The sequence below is a fragment of the Microchirus variegatus genome (genome assembly GCF_963457635.1).
Source record: "Microchirus variegatus genome assembly, chromosome: 10".
Taxonomy (NCBI): domain Eukaryota; kingdom Metazoa; phylum Chordata; class Actinopteri; order Pleuronectiformes; family Soleidae; genus Microchirus; species Microchirus variegatus.
The window spans coordinates 10,289,826-10,315,590 of NC_139811.1; the positions used below are offsets into that span (position 1 = coordinate 10,289,826).

The following is a 25,765-nucleotide window of genomic DNA, read 5'->3' on the forward strand; positions in this document are numbered from 1 at the left end:
CCGATTGCTGCATATTATATCACAGTCCAAAATCAATATTTGGACTGTGATATAATAAAGCCCCACTCAGGACAACCACACGGGAAGATCAGTGAAAACGTTTTGCCTCTATTGCCTCGAATAATTCTGTTTCCTTTCCCCACACACACACACATACACACACACACACCCCCCCACACACACACACACCCCCCCCCCCACACACACACACACACACACACACACACACACACACACACACACACACACACACACACACACACACACACACACACACACACACACACACACACACACACGCTCACACAACAGTTTATTACTGACTGTGACTTTGTGGGTGATGGCTTTCTGTAGTCCTTCTGGAGAAATCTGCAGCAGCTCTGCCACCACTCTGATCTCCTGTGCGCTGACCACTGACGCCACCTCCTGGCCATCAGCCTGTCAGGCAGCAAGAAGATAGGAAAAAAATATATATAAAAAAATCACTTGATTTATTTTCCTTAGAGCAGAGCTTCCCAAATTGTTGACCTTGTAGGTTTTGCAGTTAAACCTCAAGCAAGAATATAAAAATGATTCCAATAAATGAACAATATTTAGATTATAGTGTGTTCTTGTAAACAGATAGGGCAATCACACATTTTGAGTTGAGATCATGATTATTAATGAGGATTATTCATTGGCACTTTGAACAGTTTTAAAAGGCATGTGTTTACTTCAGTGTTTTTGCTTGATCCTCTATCGAGCTCTGACTTAATGTCATTATTGGGCATCCAGCGTGGAATCTCCAATGATGTATATCTATATATAAAAAGATCACAAATGGCACATCACCTCATATTTTTGAAAGTAGACATTGCCCAGGTGCAGTATGGAAGAAAGAACTCGAAAGATGGCCGACTGGTCGTCAGGGGTGAAGTGGAGGATCTCCATGGCAGCAAGCAGACGCAGGAAATCTTCTGAATCACTCTTTCCTGATATTCCACAATCCCCTCCCTGCACAGTGAAAAGACAGAGATCTGAGTTGTACATGACATTCCCTGAAAAGTTTCTCTCGTGAATATGAATCCACTGTGTCTTCTACCTGGTTGAGGTAATAGTAGGTCTCAGCCCCTTGTAGGTAGAAGGTCTGCTTCTGCTGCGAAGGAAGACCTGCCAGCATCTCGTAGAAGATGTGATAGTTCCTCTCATCTTTGGCCTGAGGCAGAAACACGCCTTAAAGCCAACTTCAACTCCAATTCAGCATAAAAAAAACTTATATACTTCTATATATACAGTTTATAAATACATATATAAGCACATGTTATGTTGTGTTTCTGCACCTGGAAGACAATACGAGACTTTTCCAACAGATACTGAGAGGTTATGGCACCGCTGATCACACCACTGTATAGAGCAGTAGATAAGAGACACAAAAACAATTAATTTAAAGATGTGTTTGAGTGAGATGAGAACACACACCACAGCGTTTGTTTTTGTGTACTCATTTCATACTCACTCCTCCAGAAAGACCTCTATGTATTTCCCAAAGCGACTGGAATTATCGTTCCGCACAGTTTTGGCATTTCCAAAAGATTCCAGCAGAGGAGCTGCCTCGAGTATCTACCAAGTATTCAACACATACAGTGAATAAACATTCATTATGTGGGTGTAACACAACTGCTGTTTACTTTTTAGAAGAATCACTTAAAGGTGCCATATGTAAGAATGTGGCCAAAAACGCTTACTACATTCAAATTCAAAATACACTTTTAGGTTTCGTTTTCTGACGTAACTGGCAACCCGTGGTGGCTCGGCAGCTGAGACTCCATTGACTGCAATGATTGTGGTGGCGCCACATGCAAAAACATGATTTCAAAATTCAAATTCAAAATTTGCAGTCTGCAAAATATATTTTTTTAATGCAAATATTTTGTCTGTACTGTTGTTGTTGGTGAGTTCAGTTTGTTATATGAACATTATTCCGGAGTCTCTGTGACATATTACGAGGATTTTATGGTCAGTTGATTTAGATTTATTACATAATGCACCTTTAAAGCTATAGTTTTTTTTCTGTATGGAAACACAATCACAACAAAGAATGACGATGAAGAGCTGATTGACAGATTTTGAAAATCAATGAGACTTTAGAATTCAAACACAACACTGTTAAAAATGTAAAACAAAAATCATGCAGCAAACCCCCACTACCTCAATCTGCATCCAGGTAAAGTCATTGAAGAAACAATCAAACACATAAAGAGGTTTAGACGATGAGGTGTGAGTGTGTGCATGCAGGTGTGTGTGTGTGTGTGTGTGTGTGTGTGCATACCTGTTGCGCCACATTATATTTGTGATGTAGGGCTGCTAGGTAGCGAAGGACTAGTTTGGTGGCCTCGGTTTTCCCCGAACCGCTCTCCCCACTGAAACACATTAACACACACTCTCTTATCACAGATGAAATCAATAAATATGAGCGTAATTTATACAGTATATATACTGTGAAATTAACTCATCAAGAACTTAATCTGCTGGACATATCAGGCTAAACACACACACACACACACACACACACACACACACACACACACACACACACACACACACACACACACACGCACACACACTTCTGCCCTCTGGCCAAGGTTACATAATGATGGAACTTAGTGTTAAGTTGTTGGCGACATAAGATATGTGTGTCTGCATGTGTGTGTGTGTGTGTGTGTGTGTGTGTGTGTGTGTGTGTGTGTGTGTGTGTGTGTGTGTGTTTGATACTTGCACCTTCACCACATTCCAGCATAAGGTTTCAAAGTATTGGCTGGTTAGCTAAAAACTGGGCCATTAACGGTCACTGTACACCAGACCTCGGTTACCCCATAACGCTCAGTGACGCATACACACACACACACAGACTCTCGGTCTGCACAAATGCACACACACAAGTCTGAAACACAATCTGTTCCTGGCCTAGACCTGACTGGGCTTTCCTTACAAGTGTCTCCTTCTGAGTACGGCTAGAGTGATCCAGGTGGACACGTGTAGATGTATTTGTGTAATACGTACGATTGTTTCTCTGGTATGTGTTCACGTGTACAGCCTAGATTAAAATACACTAAATCTATAAATCTAAATGTGAAAATTTGATCTTTGCGATGACCTTTGACACAGGTGTGAGCGACAGTCGGAACAGACGTGACACAAGACGTGGTCTGAAGTTTGCTGGCCAGCAAACCACAAACAGACTCTCATGAATTTACAAACACTAATCCATCTAGAGATGGACACCTGATAGTCAGAGACATATTGTTTTTTACACCAGAGTAAAAGGAGAAGTTTTCCCAGTCTCATTAATTACATCTATAAACAGATAGCACAGTGAAAATCTTCCAAACCATATTCCTACTTATTTTACATAATAGCAAATACAAAATAAGACATTCCCTAAAAGGCAACTAAGCACCTTTAATGTAACATTTCCAAAACTCCAACTTTAGTTCACTTTGGACCGCGAGTAATTACAAAAACACTTGAGAACATTGCCTCCATAGCCTTGTTTTCTTTCACTTTACTGAAACATGGACTATAGGAATCAATAAGTATTTTATTGATACTCAGTTTACCCAACAAAAGTACTTTTGTTAAGTTGTTAGAAATGGCATAGGAGAAAAAATGAAGAGAGAAAATAAATTAAGCCTCTTACCTGATTATTATGACTTGGTTGTGTTTGGCATCCATCATTTTGGAATAAGCAGCATTTGCTATGGCAAACAAATGCCTGAAGAAAAGACAGACATAGTAGTTGGAACAAGTTATCATTTATTCTTCGAGATCACAACACTGAACTCAAACTCTATGTGTAAAAATATTCAAGTATTATTTTCTTTCTATCCTCATCCACCAACCATGCTTATTCGTAAAACTTTACAGATTGAGAGTGAATATGACTTACGGAGGATTCTCTCCCAGAGCATGACCCTTGTAAAGCAGCACCATGTCTGTCCCATAGATATTGTACATCTTATAGGGGTTTACGGACACCAGAATACTACCTATGTATGTCTGAACAACAACAACAAATAAATAAATAAATAAACAGATTCATTTTAAAATAAAAACATCGCGCGCACACACAAACTCAATTATCTGATCTCAGTTTCGATATATATGGGTGTTTCATACTTACGTAAATGATTTCTCTCTCAAACCTTTGCTTCATGTTCAGCAGAACACTCCCTTCATGCATCTCCCTGGGCAAAAGCAATAAAGCAGAATTATGAGAAGATGTGACAGAATGCAGTCAATCATGACACCAAGCCTGACCATTTTTGCATGTTTAAGCCGCAGTGAATTCTAAATTCAGCCTTTGCCCAATACACATCATGTTTTTAGAGCTTTAAACCCACTTGTTGGTCTGTAAAACTGTGTAATACATTACATTTAGTTTTTTCTCTGAAATACTGATGTTTTTTTTTAAACTGTTTACTGTGCGTCTGTCTCTGACAAACACAACTCATTTCACCTTTGTCCTTCTCTTTTTTACTCACTCTAGCTGCGTCATATCTTCCACTCCATCATCCTCTCTTAGCTCCCGGTGACTCATGGTGGACAAGCTCCTGATTGAGTATATCTAAAACACAAACATATTCTACCAAATTAGGCCACGATACATGTAAATACAATACCACAACATGTTAATTTGTGCAGTATATGCACATTCATTCACATAGAAATGATGGTTTTGTTTTTAAATTTAGTTTATGGTTGACGGTTTGCCCACTCCAACAACAGACAAACATTCATATATTTGTATGTATTTTGCTCTTTCAAAAAACAGAATAAACTGTGGAAAATTTTACATTTCATCCTAATATTACACTAACAGCAAGAGTAATACCTAAAGTTGACAGTAATCTAACCAACTTTTAGGTCATTAATACTTGTACCTTGTCAAACCAGTGCCCTTGCGGTTCCCCCTCCCTGCTGAGATTCCATCCCACTGGTACAAGGCCCATGTGTCCATGTCCCATCCCAATGTGGGGCTCCAGTAGTTCCCCGTCTCTATACATGGACCACTTATTGAGGTTCTGCACTGTCCCATGCGGTAGAATTGTCTCTGCACCCCATACGTCCACATCCTGCTGCAAGCCATCAACTCCAGATCCCTGTGCCCAATGCTGTTCAAGGCCAGATCCCTTTACCTGGGGTGACACTACTGCATATGAGGGGAGTTGGAAAGAAGCTTGTCTGATGTTACGGTTCAGTAGGGCACCTGAGAGGTCAAGTGAACGTGGTTCTGGAGTCCTCGGGGCACCAAGTCGTGTCATAATATTACCATCAGGGAGACGGTAATTTGCCCCACGAAGGTTTGGGTTCTTTGATAAAGCATTAGACAGGTCAAGTGTCCGGGGTGATGAAGCAGGCTGAGAACGGGTCATTAGAGTTCCATCTGGCAAACGGAAGTTGGCAGATCGTAGGTTCTTATTGAGAAGAGCATTGGAAAGACCAAGATTCCGTGGGTCAGAGGTTTCAGCGGAACCAGGATGCCTCAAAAGTGATGCACTTGGGAGATTGTAGGAGGCACTTCTGAGGTTGGTGTTCATCAAGGCAGCAGAAAGACCAGGACCAGAGGTAGAAGTTTGTGGTTGGTTCCTTGAAAAGAGGGACGATCCTTCTGGGAGCTGGAATTTTGCCTTGCGCAAATTTACATTCATCAGGGCACCTGATAGCCCTGGCGATGTTGCTGCACTCTCCTCTTTTTGACGTGTCATAAATGAACCATGTGGCAATTGGTAAGAAGTATTGCGAACATTAGAATTAAGCAGAGCTGAAGACAGCATAGGAGAGGAAGAGCCGACAGGCTCAGATGCTGGTTCATTTCTTGTAACCAGTGTTCCATCTGGCAGTCTATATGTGGCTTTACGTACATTGGAGTTCAAAAGTGCAGAGGAAAGCATGGGTGAGGAGAGTGGTGTTGGACCAGGCTCAACAGGTTCAGTCCTGGTTACGAGTGTTCCATTGGGAAGTCGATAGGTGGCCTGACGAAGACTTGGGTTCAGTAGAGCACTAGAGAGCATCATAGATGAGGAGAGTGGTGTCGGACCTGTTGAAGGCTCAACAGGTTCAGTCCTGGTTACCAATGTTCCATTAGGAAGTCGATAGGTGGCCTGACGAAGGCTTGGGTTCTGTAGAGCACTAGAGAGCATCATGGGTGACAACCTCCCACCACCAATAACAGCTCCTCCACCATCAGGGGTAACAGGAGAGCTAACAGGGCCCCGAGGCATTGTTAAAGTGCCACTGGGAAGCCGGAACATGGAGCCCTGGATTTGTGAGGTCCGGAGTCCACTAGAAAAGAGTGGGGATGTACCTCTGATATGTTCTTGTTGGGGTGTGTTAGGAGGAGGAGGTGAGGGGGAGGTCATAGGGAAGAGGTGTCGCTGAAGGGGTGATACAAATGATGCATTACGTAGCTGGGAGGTTAGCATATTAGAGGACAACTGAGGGGAGGAATGTATGAAGGAGGTATGAGGGGCTTCAGCCTGAAGGGAAGAGAAAACTGTTGTGTTGATATTGGCATTGCGTAGTAGGGGAGATGAATAGGAGGCATTGCGCAGGTGAGAGTTCTGCATTAAAGCATTGGATAAACCAATAGTGGCATGTAGGCTTTCCTCCTGGTTCCTCCATATTTCACCTGATAATCCTCCTTCTCCACCAGGTATGGGTGAAACGCTTCTCTGAAAAGGTTCTGCGTTGCTGTGATTTGGAAGATAAGGGTTCTGGAGCGTGTGTCCTACATGAGGTGAGGAGTATGGTGGTTGGTGGAGGTTTTGAGGGTGGATTTCATGCTGTATTTGGGGGGAGATTGGTCTTTGTAAATGAGAGGGGTAAGCTGTGGTGGAGTAAGGAATGGAGGAAGGGAGAGGAGAGGGTTGGAATGGTGCATTTATAATCTGAGGATTTGGTAAAGCATTGGCAAGCATCGGGGTGGGACCAGGGTCCACCACATGGTAGTTATATTGTGCAATGCTCTGAGATGGTTGGAGTGGGCCACCATGGAGACTGGGATGACGTCCTGGGGGTTGAAAAGATGTTGGCCCTGGACTCATAGCTCTGTGTGGTAAGGGGGAAGGTGGGTGAGATAGATGGTGCATGGGAGAGGCTGAGCGGGAAGGCAGAGCAGATGCACGATGCAATAGTGGAGATGGAGGTCTGCTCTGCAGCCTACGCACTGATGGCTGGGGAGAAGAAGGGCCATTATGTTTCAAAGATGGCTGTGGAGAGACAGGAGGTACTAGAGGAGGGCCTCTGAAAGACTGCCTTGATTGAATAGATTGATTTCTGGACATACGGACGAGTGGCTGCCCCCTACCCACGGGTCTGTGGAATCCTCCTGGAGGATTACTTATTTGTCTTGAATCCCTTAAGCCAGTGGGCCTCGACCCTGCCCTGGATAGCATGGGAGTGCCAGCAATGCCTCCTATGTGCCCCGATGGAGAGGCTGGGACATTATGAATAGATGATCTGAAGGGGGCTACATGTTGAGTGACAGGGGGTCCTCGTCTACTACGTCTCTGTGAGTAGGGGTTGGCTGGGGAGGGTTTCACAGCCCCCATGGGCACATGACTCCGACCTCCTGCGCCTCCTCTAAGCCGACGAGTAGAGGACCGGGTGGGTAAGTTGTGACTGGTGATTCGTGATGGGGAAGGAGAAGCCGGGCGCTGAGGAGAGGTGGGGCGAAATGCTTGGGGGGGAGAGTGAGATCTCTCTGGTAGGGGTGGGCTCCTCCTTTGTGAGTATTGTTGGGAAGAGGAGGGGGAACGCCTCAGTTTTGATGTTTGTTTTCTACCTTTGAACAATTGTGGTCTGGGAGATGGCAGAGGCACTGCATCTGGAGGTGGTTGAGCTCTGAAAGACAGTCTCGGCGAAGGTGGAGGGCTTGCTCTACGTCTCATTGATCCCCTGGGTGAAGCTAGGGGGCTATAATGTGGAGACGGACGTCTGACATTTGAGGGCTGCCTGCGCAACCCAGTTCCCTCTATTCCTCCTGCCAGGGATGACTTAGCCCTAACTGACATTCCTGCCCTGCGTGGTGGTGGAGAGACAGGTGGACTGGGTAGTTGTCGTCTGTCAAGTCGAGGAGATGACCTTGGACCTGCCATTGAAGCCTGGTGAGAAAGCCCCTTCCTATGTAAACGAGGAGAGAGATGAAGGTCAGGCTGGATGCCTGATTGAAAGGCCATGTGTTGTTGTTGTTGTCTTGAGAAGCGGGGTGAGGGAGGTGCAATTGACCTCAATGATCCTGGCCTCATTGACAGCTGTGGTGATGGTAGAGGACTCATTCTTCGCATCGGCATTGGTGAGGCCATTGGTGAATGCAGTGGTGAATGCATCAGAGGGGGCATCATTGGCTGTCTTTGTGTGACCAGTGGTGACATTTGCCCCATCTGGAACACTTGTGTATCTTGAGGAAGGAATGATTCATACACTTGGGAAGCCATTTGTGGTGGAAGGGGAGATGGGGACAAGTGACTGGGTGAAACAGAAAAAGGTGGATGAGTATGCTGATGGAGGGAGAAATGCTCCGGTTGAGAAATCATTGCTGTAGCAAAGGGGACTTGTGTGGGAAAAGTAGGAGTTTGTTGTTGGGTCATGGCTGTGGGAAAATGTGGCTGCATAGGCGGGTGTGAGTAGATGGGCTGCTCATGTTGTATATCTGACATCATTTCCAGATTGTTGAGGGCAAGAACTGGACTAGGAGGGAATAATATTGGGGAGGTCAAATGGGAATTTGGAGGAGGAGGTGGCAGGGTTTCTACCTCTAGTCTTTCTTTTCCATAAAGGCTAACCTGAGGCCTGGGTACCCTGAACTGTTCTGTAGAAAATAGTTCAGCTTGAGGATAAAGCAGCTGCTCCTGACCATATAGCTGCCCTAACTCATTTGGATCAGGCCCAGCATCCATATAAAGAGATTGCTGATAGGGGTTGTAAACAGCAGCAGGGTCTGTATATCCAAGCAATGGCTCATGATACAGGCCTGAATCATAACCATTATTCATCATACCATATGGCTCTGACATCCCATAGTTATAACCCATGTCATGGCCATAATAATCTCCATGCAGCCCAGTTCCATATGGGTCATCGAAATAATCAATGCCATCATCATAATAACCGTATGGCTCCATTGTATACAACATTCCATCTTCACCATAGTAATAGTCCATTCCACCATCATCATAGTAATCTTCATACTCATCATCATAATAGCCATAAGGGTTAGTGTAGTAAGCCATGCCATCATCATAATAAAACTCATCCTCATCATCATAATAAAAGTTACCCTCCTCATCATAGTAACCATATTCATCTTCCCACTCTTCATCATCATAATAATCCATTTCATCCTCATAAGCTCCATATGAGTCATAGGTCATGGGTTGTCTTGGGTTCCCTCTTGGTCTCGACCTGTCCTGGTAATACTCGTCATATCCATACTCATCATCATAATACTCAAATCCCTCATTGTGATAATTTGTCTGTCTCCCTCTACCGTCCCTGTTGGCAAAAGACAGATGCTTATTCCTCTTTCCTCTTGCTCGACCACCCAGACGACCTTGACCCTTAGCAGTCAGAAACCTCCCCGTCAACCAGTTTGTTGCTGCAGCAATCCTTCCCAACATCCAGCTTTTAGCTTTCAACCTTGATTCTGTTTTCTTTTTCCCAAACATACCTTTGAACTTCCCTCCCAACCCCTTGGCCTCTGTTGCCATTTTCCCCTTTCCTCCCAAACTGGATAGATCTAGTGTCTTTTTAGATGTGGTATCTTTTTTATCTTTTTTATTAAAAAGGTTGAAGCCAGACAGAGCTGGCTTTTTGTTGGGTGACTTAGCTCCAAAACCAGCGAAAAGCTTACTGGCACCTAGAAGGGGTTTACCACCAGCGGCGGGCTTCTTTTTCTTTGAGAGACGTAGGAAGAGACGGGAGGTGCTTTTAAGGTTTCTTTTTGGTTTTGCTTTCGGTGGTTGTTTAGAGGGCAAGCTGAACGGAGAGGATTTTCCTGTGAGGCCAGAGAGGGCTTTGGAGGCTCCTTTGATGTTAACATTGCTCATCTTCTTTAGGTTTATTGCCCCCATCCCTTGCTTCATCTGTGGCTTCCCCTTCGTTTCTGTGCTCTCCTCGTCCGATGATTCTGCCTGTTTACGAGCAGGCTTCATCGCCATGGCTTTGGATGCACCTTTTAAAGCTGCTTTTCCTTTACCTTTATCTGACTTTGTGGGCTTTTTGGCTACCGAGTCATCCTCGCTGTCAGACTCTTCACTCTTTACTTCCTCTTCCTCTTCCTCTTCCTCTGACCCCTCCTCTGACTCACTGACAGGTTTCTTACTCTTTCCCTTCTTGCCATCATCCTTTCCTTTACCCTTAGCCGGTGGCGCCTCATTTTTCTTCCCCCCTTTCTTGTCATCTTTCCCTCCCTTCTTCGGCTCCTCTGACTTGCCTTTCTTGGCAGCAGATTTTGAGTCACCTTTTTTTGGTGCCATGGTGTGTCTTCATTCAAAACATAAAAAAAAGGCAGGAAAAGTTCCCTAAATTGTGCAAAAGCAAGGCAGTATCATTGTCAGTGTTGATATGAATCCAGGTATAACATCCTCTTATTTCCTTTTTCCATTTGAAGCATCTTCTGGCACCAAAGTGACACACTCCAGGGAACATAAACTCACACTCTGTCACAAGGCAGTTGCTCTAAAAGTCACACTGTGTCACAGACAAAACCACAGTCCTTCAAAACACGATCTCGTAAAGCAGTTGGAATCTCAGCCATCTGTGCTCGCTCACATTACAGTACGTCTTCAATCCTTAAATGAGCTGTTGTCACCGTGTGTAAAAAGAGATGGGAACCTGTATAGGACTATTCAATTTTTAAAAAGCAGGTGCTGAGTGAATTTAAAATGTTACACATCAAAAACGTCATCTTACAAATTGCAGCATCTCTCAATTGTGTTGCTTCCGTCATAGCAAAAACACATTCCTGGTGTTGATCCTCTTCAAAGGTTTGTAGTTCACTTCCCAGATTCACACAGTGGATAAAAGAACGTGCTATCCCTGTGACAGCATCCGTGTAGTCCTTTGTGTGTCTCCCATTGTTAGTGCATTCTGTGAGTCCGGCAGTAAATCCTCATCTTGGCCGCTGAGCCAACTTTGGCAGGATGTTCCCCCAGCAAGGAGAGCCGCTGTGCATGCAACAGTTGGGAGTCTTGGCCTTCAGGGGTGTCCTCTTCTTTGTCTGAGAGTGAGCGTGTATGTGTGTGTCACATCTGTGGTTGTATCCTCCCATATTCACGTCAGCTTGCCTTTGTGACCTCCTGCAACCTTCTCCATCTCTCTCTGGTTACTGCAACTTCATCCATTGCCGTGCTCGCCTCAACTCCTGGGCCTCAACATATCCTCGGCGCATGCGTGTAAACATACGAGCATATGTAGTGTAGGGCCTGTGTGTACATATCAGAGTGAGCACATCTCCTGTTATAAATGCAAATAGCAAGAAAATGGACCAGCTATACTGCATTGGAGTAACTCTATCTGCAGACTCGCTCCTGCATGAATAATGCAGTTTGCCTGAGCTGTTGCTAAACTGTGTCTGAGAGGTGAAGCCACACAGAGCCAAACGCACATACACACCTGCAGCAGCAGCAGCAGCAGCAGCATGGACCACAGCTGAGAGTGATGTGTGCTAAAATTCTTATGAAACAATCATCCCACAACATTTGATGTAGAAGGATGCAGTTTTGTAGTCTTACTCACGAGAAGACAGGAAGGTGAGTAACTTAACTGAGGTATTCAACTAATTTGAATTTTCTTGTCCACCATAATCAGAAAACACCAGTAAAAATGTACATATCAAATAAGGGTGAACACTTGGAAAAGGGTTTGCATCATTTTCTGCTCAGTCTTTGCTCAAATGCTCAGTTTGTTGCAACATTATATACAGAATTCTATCCAGGCATTACTATGCTTCAAGATATCATTATGAATAACTGTTGTGCATTAAATACAATGATCCCCACTGGAATTACCTTTTAATTTACTTAAACCTTGTCATTGTGGCCTCGTCGTCACTGTGGCCGATTGGTATATTTTGCTTGACACACACATCGACGCCCCACCTATAAAAGTGCAAGTTGCAACATGTATTTATGGGTGTGAGGCATTACATGCGACGGTATTACATAAATGATGATTCTGGTGTTAGCTCATTGATGATGGCTGGATGTTAATTCTTTGATGATGGGCTGATATTCCAGGAGGTCATCTCAGTGGCAGATGTGAATGTTTAATGACGGTCCTGTGTTCTGCCTACGCAGCATGGATAAAACATTCATCGCAGGTCGCTCTAAATATATCACAAAGGGTTAACCCCATCCTGGCCTTCTCCCAACCGATATATTATACATATGGGGTAGTGTCAGGGGTTGGTAGCCAGACACCACATAGCAGAGAGATGATGGAGGCTAATGGCACAATTAAAAAAGCTAAGCTGAGCATTATCTGAAGGAAAGATCAACACTGTAATATTTCAAAATATAGTGTGTAACTAAATATATATAACTGCCTATGTAGTTCAAACCTTTGTCAAATGAGACACAATCTTGTATCACTCACAACCATTGGAGGCTAACACATTTATGTCAAGACAGACGGAGGCAACAGCAAAGTTATGCTAGCACATAGCCAGATAGCTGCAAAAAGCCCACAAAATGTTTCATAAGTGAATTCTACTGCTCAAGACCTTAGTTTGATGGAATAAAAGCCTCTTGCCGCACCAACCCTTGTGCTGCTGCTGTATACACACAAGTACTCCCTCGGTCAAGTCTGATAGTATTGTTTGACAGAGCCCATTTCCAGGTGAAGTATGCAGCATACAAATAATGCCATATTATTTCTGTTCATGAAAATAAAGCAGAGGCAGAAAAATAACAACAAAAAACGAATTCACCAAAAGTTACACACTGCACCTTTAAAACGGGCCATCGAGTTTTCATTCTACTTAACAGATGTCAGAGGACCAAGAGGCTTGACGTGAAGTATCCGAGGAGAAACGTCTATCGCATATGACCAGAGGCAGTGACCGTGACGTCTTGTAACTGCAAATTAAATGAGATGAAGCTATGAAAGGAAAGGAAAGGAAAGTTCAAAAGTGATCACATAAGCGTGATAAGCGTGTTGTGTATCTGATGTCTGGATGATGTGGTCTGTTGACTGAATGAAATGGTATAGGATATGGATGAGGTGGAGGCAGAAGAGAGGGAGCTGAGCAAAGGGAAAGGAGGGAAAAGGAAAGGTAGAAGTAACTTTGTTGAGGTATTTTCGATCTTTCATTGGAACCAGATCAAAAAGTTGTGCCCTCAATTAAGTAGGTTCTACCTCCTTTCGCACTTGGTGGTGCATCAATGAACTGCTGATGACTGAACTACAGATCAAAACGAAGAGAGTCACTGAAAACAATTCATTAAAAAGGTGTGTGAGAGAAAAATAAACCGTTTCGAGTGGAACGAAAGATGGCGAGAGATGGAACACTGCAGAGAGAGAGAGAGAGTGATACAGGGAGCGAGTGAGTGAGTTTGAGATGAAGGGGAGAGTTTCCTTCCTGTGCGTGCCAATCACTGACAACCCGCTTTCAGCAGACGCACTCAGCGACACAAGGCTAATAAAGGAGATCACCTGAGCAGAGCACAGCCAACAGGCTCATTTAATGATGTCCACACACACACACATATACACACACTCATGCAGGTCAGTCTCACAATATATATATCTTACACTGAATTATCTGCAGACTTTAGGCTTTAAGCTTAAACACACCCACCCATACAAAGGTCTGAAGTGCTCAGACCTCACACAGTGCTGAATAAGTCTATCAGCTTCACACAACTCTATGTTTCAATCTCATGTCACCCATGCTGCACACAGGAAGTGATTCATGCCATATTTTTCATGCCTATTATACTATAATAGATAATAATAATAACGTCATGGGGGTAAAAAAGTAAATATACATCCATCCATCCATTATCTACCGCTTTATCCTCCACCAGAGGGTCGCGGGGGGTGCTGTGCCTATCTCAGCTGACATTGGGCAATAGGCGGGGTACACCCTGGACAGTTCGCCAGTCACACCTATGGTCAATTTAGAGTGACCAATTCACCTATTGTAAATATACATATATAGTCAAAATCGGCCCTGGAAATATTGTGCTAATTTGTTAATATAAAAGTCAGAGGAAGAGCCATTTCAACAGACAGGAGGATGATAATGAGTTTAGACTCCGATTTCATTTAAGCCTTTAAACCCCATTCAGGTCTTAACCTTCGCTGTCAGATTAGCATGCTATTTGACAATGGAGAGATGCTAGAGTACACCACACATACACCACACACACACAGAGACCTGCGACAACAGGCTCAAAGAGCAACACTTGGGTTGAACAGCGGCTATAAATAGACTTAGAAATATAAACATGCTGCTTGATTTGATATTAATGAGTTACAAACTCATTGAAATACTTCAGCCACAGCTTCAACATTGAAAATCAATAAATAATTCGATCAAACTGATGATATTTGGGTGAGATATATATTTGTTCACAGTCGTTCAGCCCTACACAATAGCAGGTTTTATGAATGCATTGATTTCTGTTGGCTGTTTACTTTTGCCTCTCATTACTCTCATTAAGAAGGTCATTAAAAATCACCTCAGCTAAACCACGCAGATCAAACAGTGCAGATTTTTGGCCTGATGTCAAAATTTCTTAAATCAAACAAATCAAACAGTGGTGTGACACGTCCTCTCCTGACTATGTACATGGACATTTATAAATAAATGAAGCCCCTGGCTTGTGAAAAGCTTACCTCGTCTCTTCTTTTGAGTGACAGTTCGACTGATATTCCACAAATACCAAAGTGTCAGAAGGCAAACTCTCACATCACTGACTTGTGTTGGGCTGCACTGACTCCTGCTGCTCAACTGGACCCTGTGCTGATGTTTTATAGCTCAATCACACACACAAACAAACACACACACATACAAAACACATAATTCCTTTCAGTTCCCTTGACAGTGACATGAACCAGCTGGACACACAATGGGCCTCAAGTGATAAACACAGAGTGTGTGTTTCTTCAGTGAAGCCTCAGTGATTACCTGTGCATCTACAGTACACATTCTCAACAGTGAGCGGACACTCGACAGAGGCCGAGCACATACAGTACTAGACTCCGTTTAACATCAGCCGTGCACTGATTAGGTTTCTGAGTCAACATGCGGCATATGTACATGTCGTTTACCATGGCCCGCTTTGAATGAGTGGCCGAGTAAACGAATGGGCAGAGCCATTGTGCATTAAGGGCTGAATTACACACACACACACACACAGTGATGTACGCTATCATCGTCCCACACTGCTGTCCAAATGACAAAGTCCACAATGATTTATAATGAGACTGCTGCAATGACAAAAGGCTGAGTGTGTGTGCTTGGAGAGCCTTATCAGAGCTCACATGCACACCTGCCACAAAAAGCTTTCTCTCTTTATGTCTCACGAACGCACGCACGCACGCACGCACGCACGAACGCACGCACGCACGCACGCACACACGCACACACGCACACACACGCACACACACACACACCATTTCCTCAGAAATGAGATTCTGCCTCATTAGGACCAGGATAAGTGTTATACCAGAAAAGGTCCTTACCAGGTGACAAATACAAGCATGCACACGCACACACACACACACAGACACACACACACACACACACACACACATATACATTTGGCCTATATAAATAAAACTGATTCTGACTTTTTGATTCTAGATGTAATTTCATATTTAGATCTAGCTTTAGAATTCTCATTCACATAATATGCAAATAAGTTACTAATTTGATCACTAAATTAGACCTATGTCCAAACTAATGAATATCTAAATGAGTATAAGTATAGCATATATTATGCTTGACAAATGCTGTATATTACTCATAACAAAAAAAAGGAATAAAAAATTTAAAATATCTGAGCTTCAAAAACCAAGATTATATTCTTCATTGGAAATAACCTATAAAAAAATATGAATGTATTTGGTTTGATCGGTCATATGAATTTAACATAACAATAAACATTTAACATTTAGTTACCCAATAATAATAGGCATAGAAATACAACTGTGACCAAATGTAAAGAACCTTCGATAGAGATTTAACATTTTGTTTTATGTATTAAAATTCAACTCAAAATGGGATGTTTTGTTGATTTTAAGATAATGTAATTAAGTATAATTTAACAATTTAAACAGATCAACAGCAATGTGAGTGGAGCTGTTATTCTAGTTATTAATTAAGACCTATAAATATCAGTTTCCAGTGATTTTAAAATATTTAATTCCACTAACATCTGACTGCCTCCGATGTACTTATAATCCCAGTTTTCAGTTTGTGTTTTTGAACACAAACACTTTTTTGAGTTTGAGGCAAATTAACAATTGCAATTATACTAAATGTCTTAACATGGTGGTTCTCTTTCTGGCAACACAACATGTCTCAATAAAAAGTTGTCCTTGTGTGGGATACTATGAATGAGTGTGTTCCATGTGAGTGTTTGGGGCTAATTTACGTGCAAGACGATAACAGAAAACAACCTGACCACTTGTTTTCCTCTGTAATAGAGATTACGTTAACACAAAGGCAAATGCACTGCATTGTTGACCCACACACACAAAACAAGACTATTATGTTCATCAAATCACTGTTTGCACAAGATTCTGCAAGTACTTAAAGCTTTGTATGTTTTCATAGCACTATACTTGTTTCATTTTCTAAAATCTCAACGAGACTTTTTTTTCTTATTTAATAAAGGTTTAATTAAAAAACAACAAATACTTCATCACTGTTAAAAAAAGACAAAATTAACCTGCATGTAAACTTCTCTCAGAAGCAACTACCTGTAATGAGCAGCTTGAAGCAGAAGAGGGCAGAAGAGACCAAGTAATCAGGCCTCCTCATATAGAGCCAACTCACACATTGATAAATATAGTTTATGACTGCTGTCACAGTGTATATTCAGCCAGAAAGTATGTGAGAGTATAAACATAAATGATTGTAATATGGTGATATTCTACTCTCCTGGTCCTGAACAGGCATTTATAACTGTTTATAACTTCACTAAAGAACAGCGGCTGATAATTGTTAATATTTTTTTGTTCTTAGAAAATATCTATTTATTTTGAATTAATTATATGTGTTTTAATGAATTGTGCACTTCAGTATTAGAAGGAAGGTAGGAAAAACACAAGTGTAAATAATCTAATGGCCGAGTTCCCTTCAGCTGTATCAGTTTCAGGATGCAGGCTGGGTCACTGTCACACTGTCCTGACTCGTAAGAACTGAACAGAGCCATTGTTAATGTTATCAGTAACACCGGTGCTTTTCCTGCTAAAGAACGTCAAAATGACTTGAGTGAAAAAGGCCAGTCCTGGTTTCTTCTAAAAATAAAATTGACAAAACTAATTATAGCTTTGGTAACAAACTGAAATCACCTGAAATTCAGCTGCTTTTTGTGCTGTACAGTAAGAGGCCCATGATGTGAAATTAGACAACACACAACAATTGTTGCGACATTGACACAATAAATAGATTTTCTTTTTCTTAAAGGGCCACTGAAATAAATGAATAAAACTGACAAAAAGTCACTTCCTTCAAAGAAAACAAGAGCCCCACACTGCTCTTTACTGTGTTTCTCACGTTTTACGAGTAAAAGATCAGAAAAAAATCAAAAGAATAAATTAAAAAACTGGTCAAATTTTATCCAACTAATTATACATCAATGACAAACAATTCTGTTAGATTTACAGGGCCAGCCCAAGCCTTTATGGGGCCCTAAGCTGAACCTGATTGGGGGGGGGGGGGGGGAGTAGCCAGTGTTTGACTATTCTTGATACAAATGTAACACTATGAATTGCATTAATTATAGTTGTGTTATTGACACTAAACCAGTGTCACTTTTGTTTTCTTTGGCCTAGCATTAATTTACACTTTTGTTTTCCAAGTGAAGCACTAACTGTGGGGATCCCGAACTTAAATTAAACACTTAAAACAGTTTAATGACTTTGGCTTTTAAAACAGATGTGCAAATGTGCACTAAATGAGCAAATCTTCAACTACAACACAAAATCAAATAGCTTTTTTTTCAACACGATTTAGATATCTAAAGATGTTGAAATATGTTAAAATATTTGTTTTTCATCTCTACACACTTAGTTCTCTGATGCGTTATGCAGATTTAGTTGATTAGAATCAGATTAAAGCTTCAACATTACACTGAATCTGTTTAGTTGAACGCACCGTGATGCTAACTCTTTTTATGCTACTTTTAAACTCATAAAAGCTAAATGCAACCAGCTGCCGCTGAATTACCACTAATGTTGAAATGTCAAATTTTACTAAAGTACTTTGTTTTTGTCTTTAAAGTATTGTAGTATTTAAAAGTATTGTAGTATTTTGCCATTGTAGCATCATGACACACCTGACTACATGAAAACTAGCTAACTTTGGCTAACTCCGGTTTATTTACAGAAGTATTTAACATGCACTGTGCGTGTCAAATCAACCAATCAATAAATGAACACAACACTTATGGAATAGCTACACAATAAAACACAGAGTTCGTGCTTAGAGGCACTACAAACACTCACACACACACACTCACAGTTAGCCATGCCATATGGAGCCAAGCAGCATCAAGTGTCATGCCTGCCTGCTCCACACAATACACACCCAGTGGACCGTACCTGTGTCCTCTTTTACTCCACGATGTTATCCCTCCATCTTTTCTCTCCTCTTCAGGTTATTCCAAAGCAGAATCTCTCCATCCACGCCTCACACTGGGGAGACATGTTTAAAGCATGTTTTAGGGCCTGCTCTGTCAAACTCTCTCCTTCCCCTCTGTCCCGAAAAAGCCTCACACTCAGCCCCCCTCTCCAAGACCAAAGAGATGCTTGTGAATATTTAATGGTGCTATTGTGCTTGTGTGTGAGCGAGTGAATGGGGAGTACTGGATGGAAGTCCATACCTTCTGAAAGTAAAACGGTCAGTCTGCCTGTCTTGGAACACTGGGGGGGGTCAGTGACAACAGACGAACAGCAGGGCGGCGCCAGCGAGGGAGGCATCATGGTGGAGTCGGAGGCAACGGACCCTCTCCATCAGCAGAGGAGACACTAAGGTCACGTTAAGTGAGCTTTATTTCCATTTACGAAATTTTCAATGCACCATGCAAAAATTAAAAATGGCCGACTCCCTGTTGCACAGATTTTTAAGACCAATTAATCACTGGCCCCCAGGCCTTGAGTTTGACACATGTGCAATATGCTTTTTTGTTTGTCTTGAGTTGTGACATGTTTCCACCAAGTCTTGTGAAAATTGGTGCAACTTAGTTTTGGCTTTGTCGTACCAGGTTTCACCTTTGAGGTGCCATTTTGCACCACTTACCCTTAAAAGGTAAAAAAAGAAAAAGGTTTAAGAATGTAAACACAAGGACTTACTTAGGGTTTTAGGGTCTTTATTTTTCCCAGGTTCTCTCTCTAACTCCACGATACATCTGCATCTTAAAAGGTAAAATGAATCCGATTCTTTTCCACAATCAACTCAAACCAAATTTCTTTCTTTTGCTAATTATCATATACAAAATAAGAATGGTGTTGCTGTGTATCTACTGTACAGTGCTGTTGTTCCCCCCCCCCCTTCTGCTCAGTCTCTTCTCTGTCCAGTCAGAAGCTTGTTTTTACTTCTTCACGATCTGGATGACGTCCTCGTGCTCCATGATGTGTGTTACACCAACCCTCTGTGGGCTGTACTTGGTACTGGTTCCCTGGAAAACCCAACACAAAAACAACTATTGACATCCACAACAGTAACAGTGTGCTTCAGAGGCACTCGAAGGCAAATGCTTGAGGCTTATAGCATTTGTAAATGTTTTTTTATGTTTGTGAATTATTCATCTGACATCAATAAACTATGTCTGTGTTTATTCTTGTGCACACGTCAGAATGAGAAAGTTGATTCAAGTCGTTTATGGAGCAAAGGTGAGTGAGTGAGTGAATTTTCAAAAAGGTCATTGCCTCTGAAAACCTGAACTTACCCAAACGAGAGCATATTTGAACTGACTGGCTAGGGTTCTGTGGATTCGATGGCACTGCAGGGAGAATGAAAAGCCACAATCATTAATTGTTTCATATACAGTACTATTAAAACAAGGTAGGGAGGTGAGAAAAATGCTGTAAATGCTTTCACAAATATAATATTTTTACATTTTCATTTCGTAAATTGATAAAAATAAAGAATAACAATGTATATATTATGTGAAAGCATTCTTACTTAATAGGATTTTTACACCTTTTAAAACAACTTTCCCACAGTTCTGTATGTATGTTTTACATACCACGTGATCTACACTTGCTCCTCTTCTCATAATGATGGCATCATTAAAGTCTGGACGCTCTAATTGGTAAAAACAAAGGACATGGATACATTTTTAAAATCGATATAGCCATGTGGACAGCGCGTGGCACGTGACAGCAGCAACACTGCTCCGCTGCATCCACTGTGAAATGAGCAAATGTGAGTTTACCTCCTCTTTTCTTGGTATAAATGCAAATCAGAGACAGGTATTCCCACAGCGTCTCCAAAAGGTAGTCCAGGTTCAACTTCATTCCACAACTGAAGCACATAAAAGCAAAGAAATGCATGGGGTTTAATGCATTTACATGTGTACTGTAAAATGTAGTAAGACGACAACTATGGGTCAAAGCAAAAATTATTTACACACCTGATGACAACACTGTTAGCTCTGCGAGCCAGGCGATCCACTTCCTCAATGGAGATCTGATCCACCTTATTGTACACCTGACAATCACACGAATAGAGAAAATTAGGATTGAGAAATCTTCAACAAAAACTGAGCGTGGTAACCTCAAACAAAAATGGTGGCTTCTATAGAGTTAAGGAAGGTACAGTACATGGCTTTGATTTAACCTCCTGGTGAGATTTACGTACATAAAGGCAAGGCATGTAAACTCTGTTCCCATTTATGACATCAATGAACTCGTCTGGTGTGCTGTCTTCCCTGAAGAGGACCTCTGCATTAAAGATTTCTGAGGACACGGTTAAAGATATCAAACAGATGCAGCATACAACAAAAATACTTTTCTAAAACACTTTTGATTTCTCCAGTGGTCATGAGGATGGATTTCCAGGCTGAAGTCAGTTGCTTCCATGTCATTCCTACTTCTGAATGTTATTTTACAGTTGAAAATTAACATTCAGAGAAAGTTGTGAATTCCATGTGCTCACACATGTCCCGAGAATTTTATCCCTGGATATGATGTACAAATTCACTGAGAGGGAGATGAACAGTGAACTGTCGTTGGCTGAAGGATACTGTATTCATGAAGGATGAGCTGAACCAGCTTCTCTGAACACATGGTGAGAGGAACCGTGGAGTTGAAGGAGAGGCCGCCACCTTTCTTAGGCTGCAGAGAGGTGGGTAAAGCACATTTACACAAATTAAAAAACTAAGATTTTGATGGCTGTTCTCTTCTATTCACCAAAATTAGAAAATTAAAACAGTACCTTGAAATAAATATTTGGTTTCCTTCTGTTGAGTCTGATGCCCACTGTCTCCAACTCTTTTTCTAGAAGATCTCTGCAAAGATTTAAGAAAAGGCAATATTTGTTATATTAGACTCTTCTAATTAATTTGATTGTACACAAAAACAGAGCCTCTCACACACCTCTGAACATCTCCTTTGGTGGCATCCAGCATCATGATGACAACATCTGCTGTCCTGGCAACAGCAATGACCTGCCGACCTCTACCCTTACCTACAGAAATGTCAAAGGTCAGTGTACTATATTCATCTGGGGAGCTTGGTGTTTCCATTAAGATAGAAAGGAAGCCCCAGCTGCCTAGTTCACTATTTCTGACATGTAGGTAACCTTTGAGAACATCATCATCTCCAGGTTTGGGTGACAATGATCATCATTTTCTGACATTTTACAGATCACACAAGTACTCAATTTATTGAGAAACTAATTTACATATTAATCAATTATGAAAAAAAAAAAGCCCTAGATCAGATGAAAACATAATTTCAAATCTGCAGTTCCTTCACTCAGGTTTTCAAGTGAAATACAACAAATGTACCTTGGGCAGCACCCTCAATAATTCCAGGCAGATCCAGCAGCTGGATGTTGGCCCCTTTGTACTGAAGAGCAACAAGTAAGAAAGAAAGAGTGTAAATGTGACAATATGACGTTAATTATCACAAGTTACAGAGAGAATATGAATGTGTGTTTACCTCTATGACGCCAGGTATGCAAGTGAGGGTAGTAAACTCATAGGAAGCAGCTTCACTGGCTGTTGACGTCATCAAACTAAGGAAGGTGGACTGCAGGACACAACAGAGCAATGCATGTCAGTGTTTGTTTGACAAATTATAAAATTATACAGGCACAGAACCAACACCAATCACCTATCTTGTCAACTTACCTTACCCACAGAGGGGAAACCGATTAGAGCAACACGAGCATCTCCTGATTTCATAACATCGAAGCCCTCTCCTTTGCCCCCCGCTGACTTGGAGGGCTCCAGAAGCTGAGATCTGTACTTGGCTAGTTTGGCTTTGAGTAAACCCAGATGGTACTCAGTAGCTGGGGGGGAGAAAAAGACAAAGAAACTGTCACAATCCCCTTCTCTGCGAAACTTGATGACTTAAAATGACAATTTCACACATTGACGTTTAATGTATAAGACATGGCATCAGTTAGAGGGTTCCTCCTTAAAATGTCTGTAAGTGTTTAAAGATCCTCATTCATCCAGATCATAGAATTTCTGTAGTTAGCTATAGGCAACTGGACATGCTAGAGTTAGCCCTAGCAAGCAGGTGATGGAGTATTATCACAGTGGATACATAATATTGACCACAATTGTAACTAAAATGACTTAAAAATATGTACTGTTTACAACGGGAATGCTAAGTTTTAATTGGCATAGGACTCAGAACAATAAAGAATCGTACTATTAAATTGCAGATGTTACAATTAAGATATCGCGATGTGATTTGGAAAAACTTTATTGCTCAGCCCTTTTAATAACACACACATTCACCGAGCTAATTTGCAACCATGTTTATCGGTTAGCTTTGTGGCTGCGTTCTTTCTTTCTTTCTTTCTCTCTCACCTTTGTTTTTCTGTGTCCGAGAGATTTCTCTCTCTATTTCCGCGATCTTTTCCAAGATCCCCATAGTGGCGGCTCAGGTGATGCTATAGCTGCTCTGTCAATGAGAGAAACATGGAAAACACAAACGTGTCATTCTCCACAGTTGTTAGCTTTGTTAGCCTCGCGGCTAATAGTGCGACTAAACAATTGGCACACCGCAACAGGAGCGGGAATTCAGCACGTAGACACTTACAACAGTGTCCGCTATAAAGTAACTGTGATGTCAAGAGCTTTAGATGTGGTAAAATGGCAGAAACATACACTTTGAATGAGGCTACTCTCTGCGGCATGCACAAGTAACTCACATTACCAACCGGAACTCATTCCGTCCCTGTGTGCACTCCGGGTGAAACAAGGAAGTGACTAAACTGCGGTCCCATTCGTCTTCGTGCTGTCATCGGTCGTTGTGTAACGCGGAGTTTGACTGAGAGTTTGGTGTCATGTTAAATATTGATACGTACAAACATATTTTTTTACACGTAGTGTAGATCGTCGTGTGTGTCAATATCGCAGTTTAGCCGTTAATTATCCTAAGTAGAGACTGAGGATCGAACATGGCTGCGTCCACAGGATCGAGGGCATCACAGGCTGTCAACCCGCCTGGGTTTGAAGCCTTTCCGTTCGCAGTGAGTGGCGGAGCAGCGGACGAAAGCTCCGGTAAAGAGCAGGCGCAGACCGGCGAGGTGAAGAAGAAGAAGCCATGCAGAGCATGTACGGACTTTACATCGTGGATGAAGCTTCAGAAAAAACAGGAGACCGCTGCTACTGCTGCTGCGCAGGTAACACGAGTTCAAGGTGGTTCAAAAGGTTTTTAGTAGGACTGAATTCTACAGCCAAGATGAAGCAAACGATACAACGATTCTGTGATAATCGATATATTGCAAGACAATCCAATCAAGAGATACATCATGATATCTGTCTAACTGAAGACAAAGTTAAAAGTGCAGGGTTTGTCTATGTATTCACAGCATAGAGAACAGGGTGCAGCTAACTAATTTATTGGCAAACATTTGCTCTAATCTATCTTATTGCATTTCATAAGTCGTGTTTAGTATTTATTTATTACACTGATTTAATAGTGATGTTCAACACTCTGTCTGATGGACTGGATCTGACTTGTGTATATATCCCCCTGCAGCCGCAACCGTAAATCAACATGACTTGACTACACTGTGCCTGTCTCTTAGAATCGCTGACTCTGCTGTGTTCGTCTAAATGTCTGTTGTCACCACCCAGGAGGTCCAAGCTGCAGAGTCGGAGCCACTTGAAGAGCCACAGTGTCCGCTGGACCGAGAAGAATTGGGACGCAACACCTGGTCTTTACTGCACACCATGGCAGCGTATTACCCGGACCAACCGTCCTCCACACAACAGCAAGAGATGGGACAGTTCATCAAACTTTTCTCCAAGTTCTACCCCTGCGATGAATGTGCAGAGGATCTCAGAGGAAGGTCAGCCCACACTGACTCTATACAGTCACATATGGGGCCTGCCTGTGCTCATCTGTGTGTGTGCCTTTAAATTAACCAGACTGGATGTAGTTAGAACAAATAACACTTAGGAAAAAGACAGATAAACGACACATAAGTTACAGAAATACTGTAGGAAAAAACATGAGACATGTCGGTCTGTATTTGTAATTACTCAGAAGTCCACAGGGGGCGATAGAGGTCCAGCATTAGAGTTTTGAAGTGTCTTTTCAGCACTGATGTATTTGCACCTTCCATGCAGCCACTAACCCATTTGTTGAGTGACATATTTTCCTCCCCACAGATTAAAAACCAATCAGCCAGACACCAGCAATCGCCACGCTTTCTCTAAGTGGCTCTGTCATCTCCACAATGACGTCAACGTCCGGCTGGGGAAGCCTGAGTTCGACTGCTCTCGCGTGGATGAGAGGTGGAAAGACGGATGGAAAGATGGTTCCTGTGATTGACGGATTGCGGGGGGGAGAGCGCAGAGGACTGAGTCAATAAGTTCTTCCTGTCAGTGCCCGACCTTTGAGAAGGAGGAACGCCACAAAGTGGAGGTGAAGCCTGATGGAAAGGCGAGCGATAAATGTCATACGGTCAATTCTAACTGATCTATACCAATAAAACATGCGGCTACAAAAAACACCATTGGGTGTAGATTCTACATGGAGACTTCTGTGAGCACAACCATACAACTGCATTGGCTGACTGTCAAAATGACTGACTAAAACACAAAATAAAACAAATGTGTGAAAAATATGATACCGTTTTGATTGATCAGACTTCTCACTTGTGTATAAAATGAATAAAAATAATAAATTGTGTGTGTGTGTTACGTAATTTAAAGTGATTGCCTCAGTCATATGTGATACAAGTATCCCATGATGAGGAACTTATGACTAAACGTTTGTTGTGTTTGGCACAGATTCGCCATCATGAGTTTGCTTTCCATGTCGTGTTTTATTAGTTAATGTGTGAGGAAGGATTTTGTGA

General features: G+C 42.1%; 4 protein-coding genes across 6 annotated transcripts in view; 1 reads left to right on the top strand and 3 right to left on the bottom strand.

The window, feature by feature from the left end:
• Positions 1–6,398, bottom strand: part of myo15aa (myosin XVAa) — a gene marked incomplete at both ends in the record, with an annotated part of 30,833 nt that extends 24,435 nt beyond the window's left edge. Inside the window, 12 exons of the mRNA XM_083896563.1 lie at positions 325–438; positions 832–993; positions 1,082–1,195; positions 1,320–1,383; positions 1,496–1,599; positions 2,309–2,399; positions 3,677–3,751; positions 3,926–4,035; positions 4,160–4,223; positions 4,521–4,603; positions 4,920–6,076; positions 6,221–6,398. Of these exons, the coding sequence (XP_083752689.1) occupies positions 325–438; positions 832–993; positions 1,082–1,195; positions 1,320–1,383; positions 1,496–1,599; positions 2,309–2,399; positions 3,677–3,751; positions 3,926–4,035; positions 4,160–4,223; positions 4,521–4,603; positions 4,920–6,076; positions 6,221–6,398 (2,316 nt within the window). The remainder of the gene's footprint in view (positions 1–324; positions 439–831; positions 994–1,081; positions 1,196–1,319; positions 1,384–1,495; positions 1,600–2,308; positions 2,400–3,676; positions 3,752–3,925; positions 4,036–4,159; positions 4,224–4,520; positions 4,604–4,919; positions 6,077–6,220) is intronic.
• A 1,705-nt stretch (positions 6,399–8,103) lies between these two features.
• LOC310933143 (uncharacterized protein) lies at positions 8,104–10,514 on the bottom strand (the record flags this gene model as incomplete). The annotated part of the gene is made up of 3 exons (XM_083896564.1): positions 8,104–8,160; positions 8,266–8,437; positions 8,911–10,514. The coding sequence occupies 3 exons, from the start codon at positions 10,512–10,514 to the stop codon at positions 8,104–8,106; spliced, it is 1,833 nt and encodes a 610-aa protein (XP_083752690.1).
• A 9,073-nt stretch (positions 10,515–19,587) lies between these two features.
• drg2 (developmentally regulated GTP binding protein 2) lies at positions 19,588–23,702 on the bottom strand. 3 transcript variants are annotated; one of them, XM_083895954.1, is made up of 14 exons: positions 23,606–23,702; positions 23,262–23,355; positions 22,572–22,732; positions 22,381–22,470; positions 22,227–22,287; positions 21,814–21,904; positions 21,653–21,725; positions 21,462–21,552; positions 21,077–21,174; positions 20,850–20,926; positions 20,652–20,740; positions 20,463–20,521; positions 20,163–20,216; positions 19,588–19,892 (listed from the first exon to the last, which is right to left on the bottom strand). In XM_083895954.1, the coding sequence occupies exons 2-14, from the start codon at positions 23,323–23,325 to the stop codon at positions 19,806–19,808; spliced, it is 1,095 nt and encodes a 364-aa protein (XP_083752080.1). In that variant the 5' UTR covers positions 23,326–23,355; positions 23,606–23,702; the 3' UTR covers positions 19,588–19,805. The 3 variants fall into 3 exon arrangements, with proteins under 3 accessions (XP_083752080.1, XP_083752082.1, XP_083752081.1); XM_083895956.1 differs by having other exon boundaries at positions 23,262–23,350; positions 23,606–23,663; XM_083895955.1 differs by lacking the exon at positions 23,606–23,702 and adding an exon at positions 23,494–23,581.
• Position 23,703: 1 nt separating this feature from the next.
• gfer (growth factor, augmenter of liver regeneration (ERV1 homolog, S. cerevisiae)) lies at positions 23,704–25,484 on the top strand. The gene is made up of 3 exons (XM_083895957.1): positions 23,704–24,079; positions 24,537–24,751; positions 25,074–25,484. The coding sequence occupies exons 1-3, from the start codon at positions 23,855–23,857 to the stop codon at positions 25,234–25,236; spliced, it is 603 nt and encodes a 200-aa protein (XP_083752083.1). The 5' UTR covers positions 23,704–23,854; the 3' UTR covers positions 25,237–25,484.
• Positions 25,485–25,765: the final 281 nt, after the last annotated feature.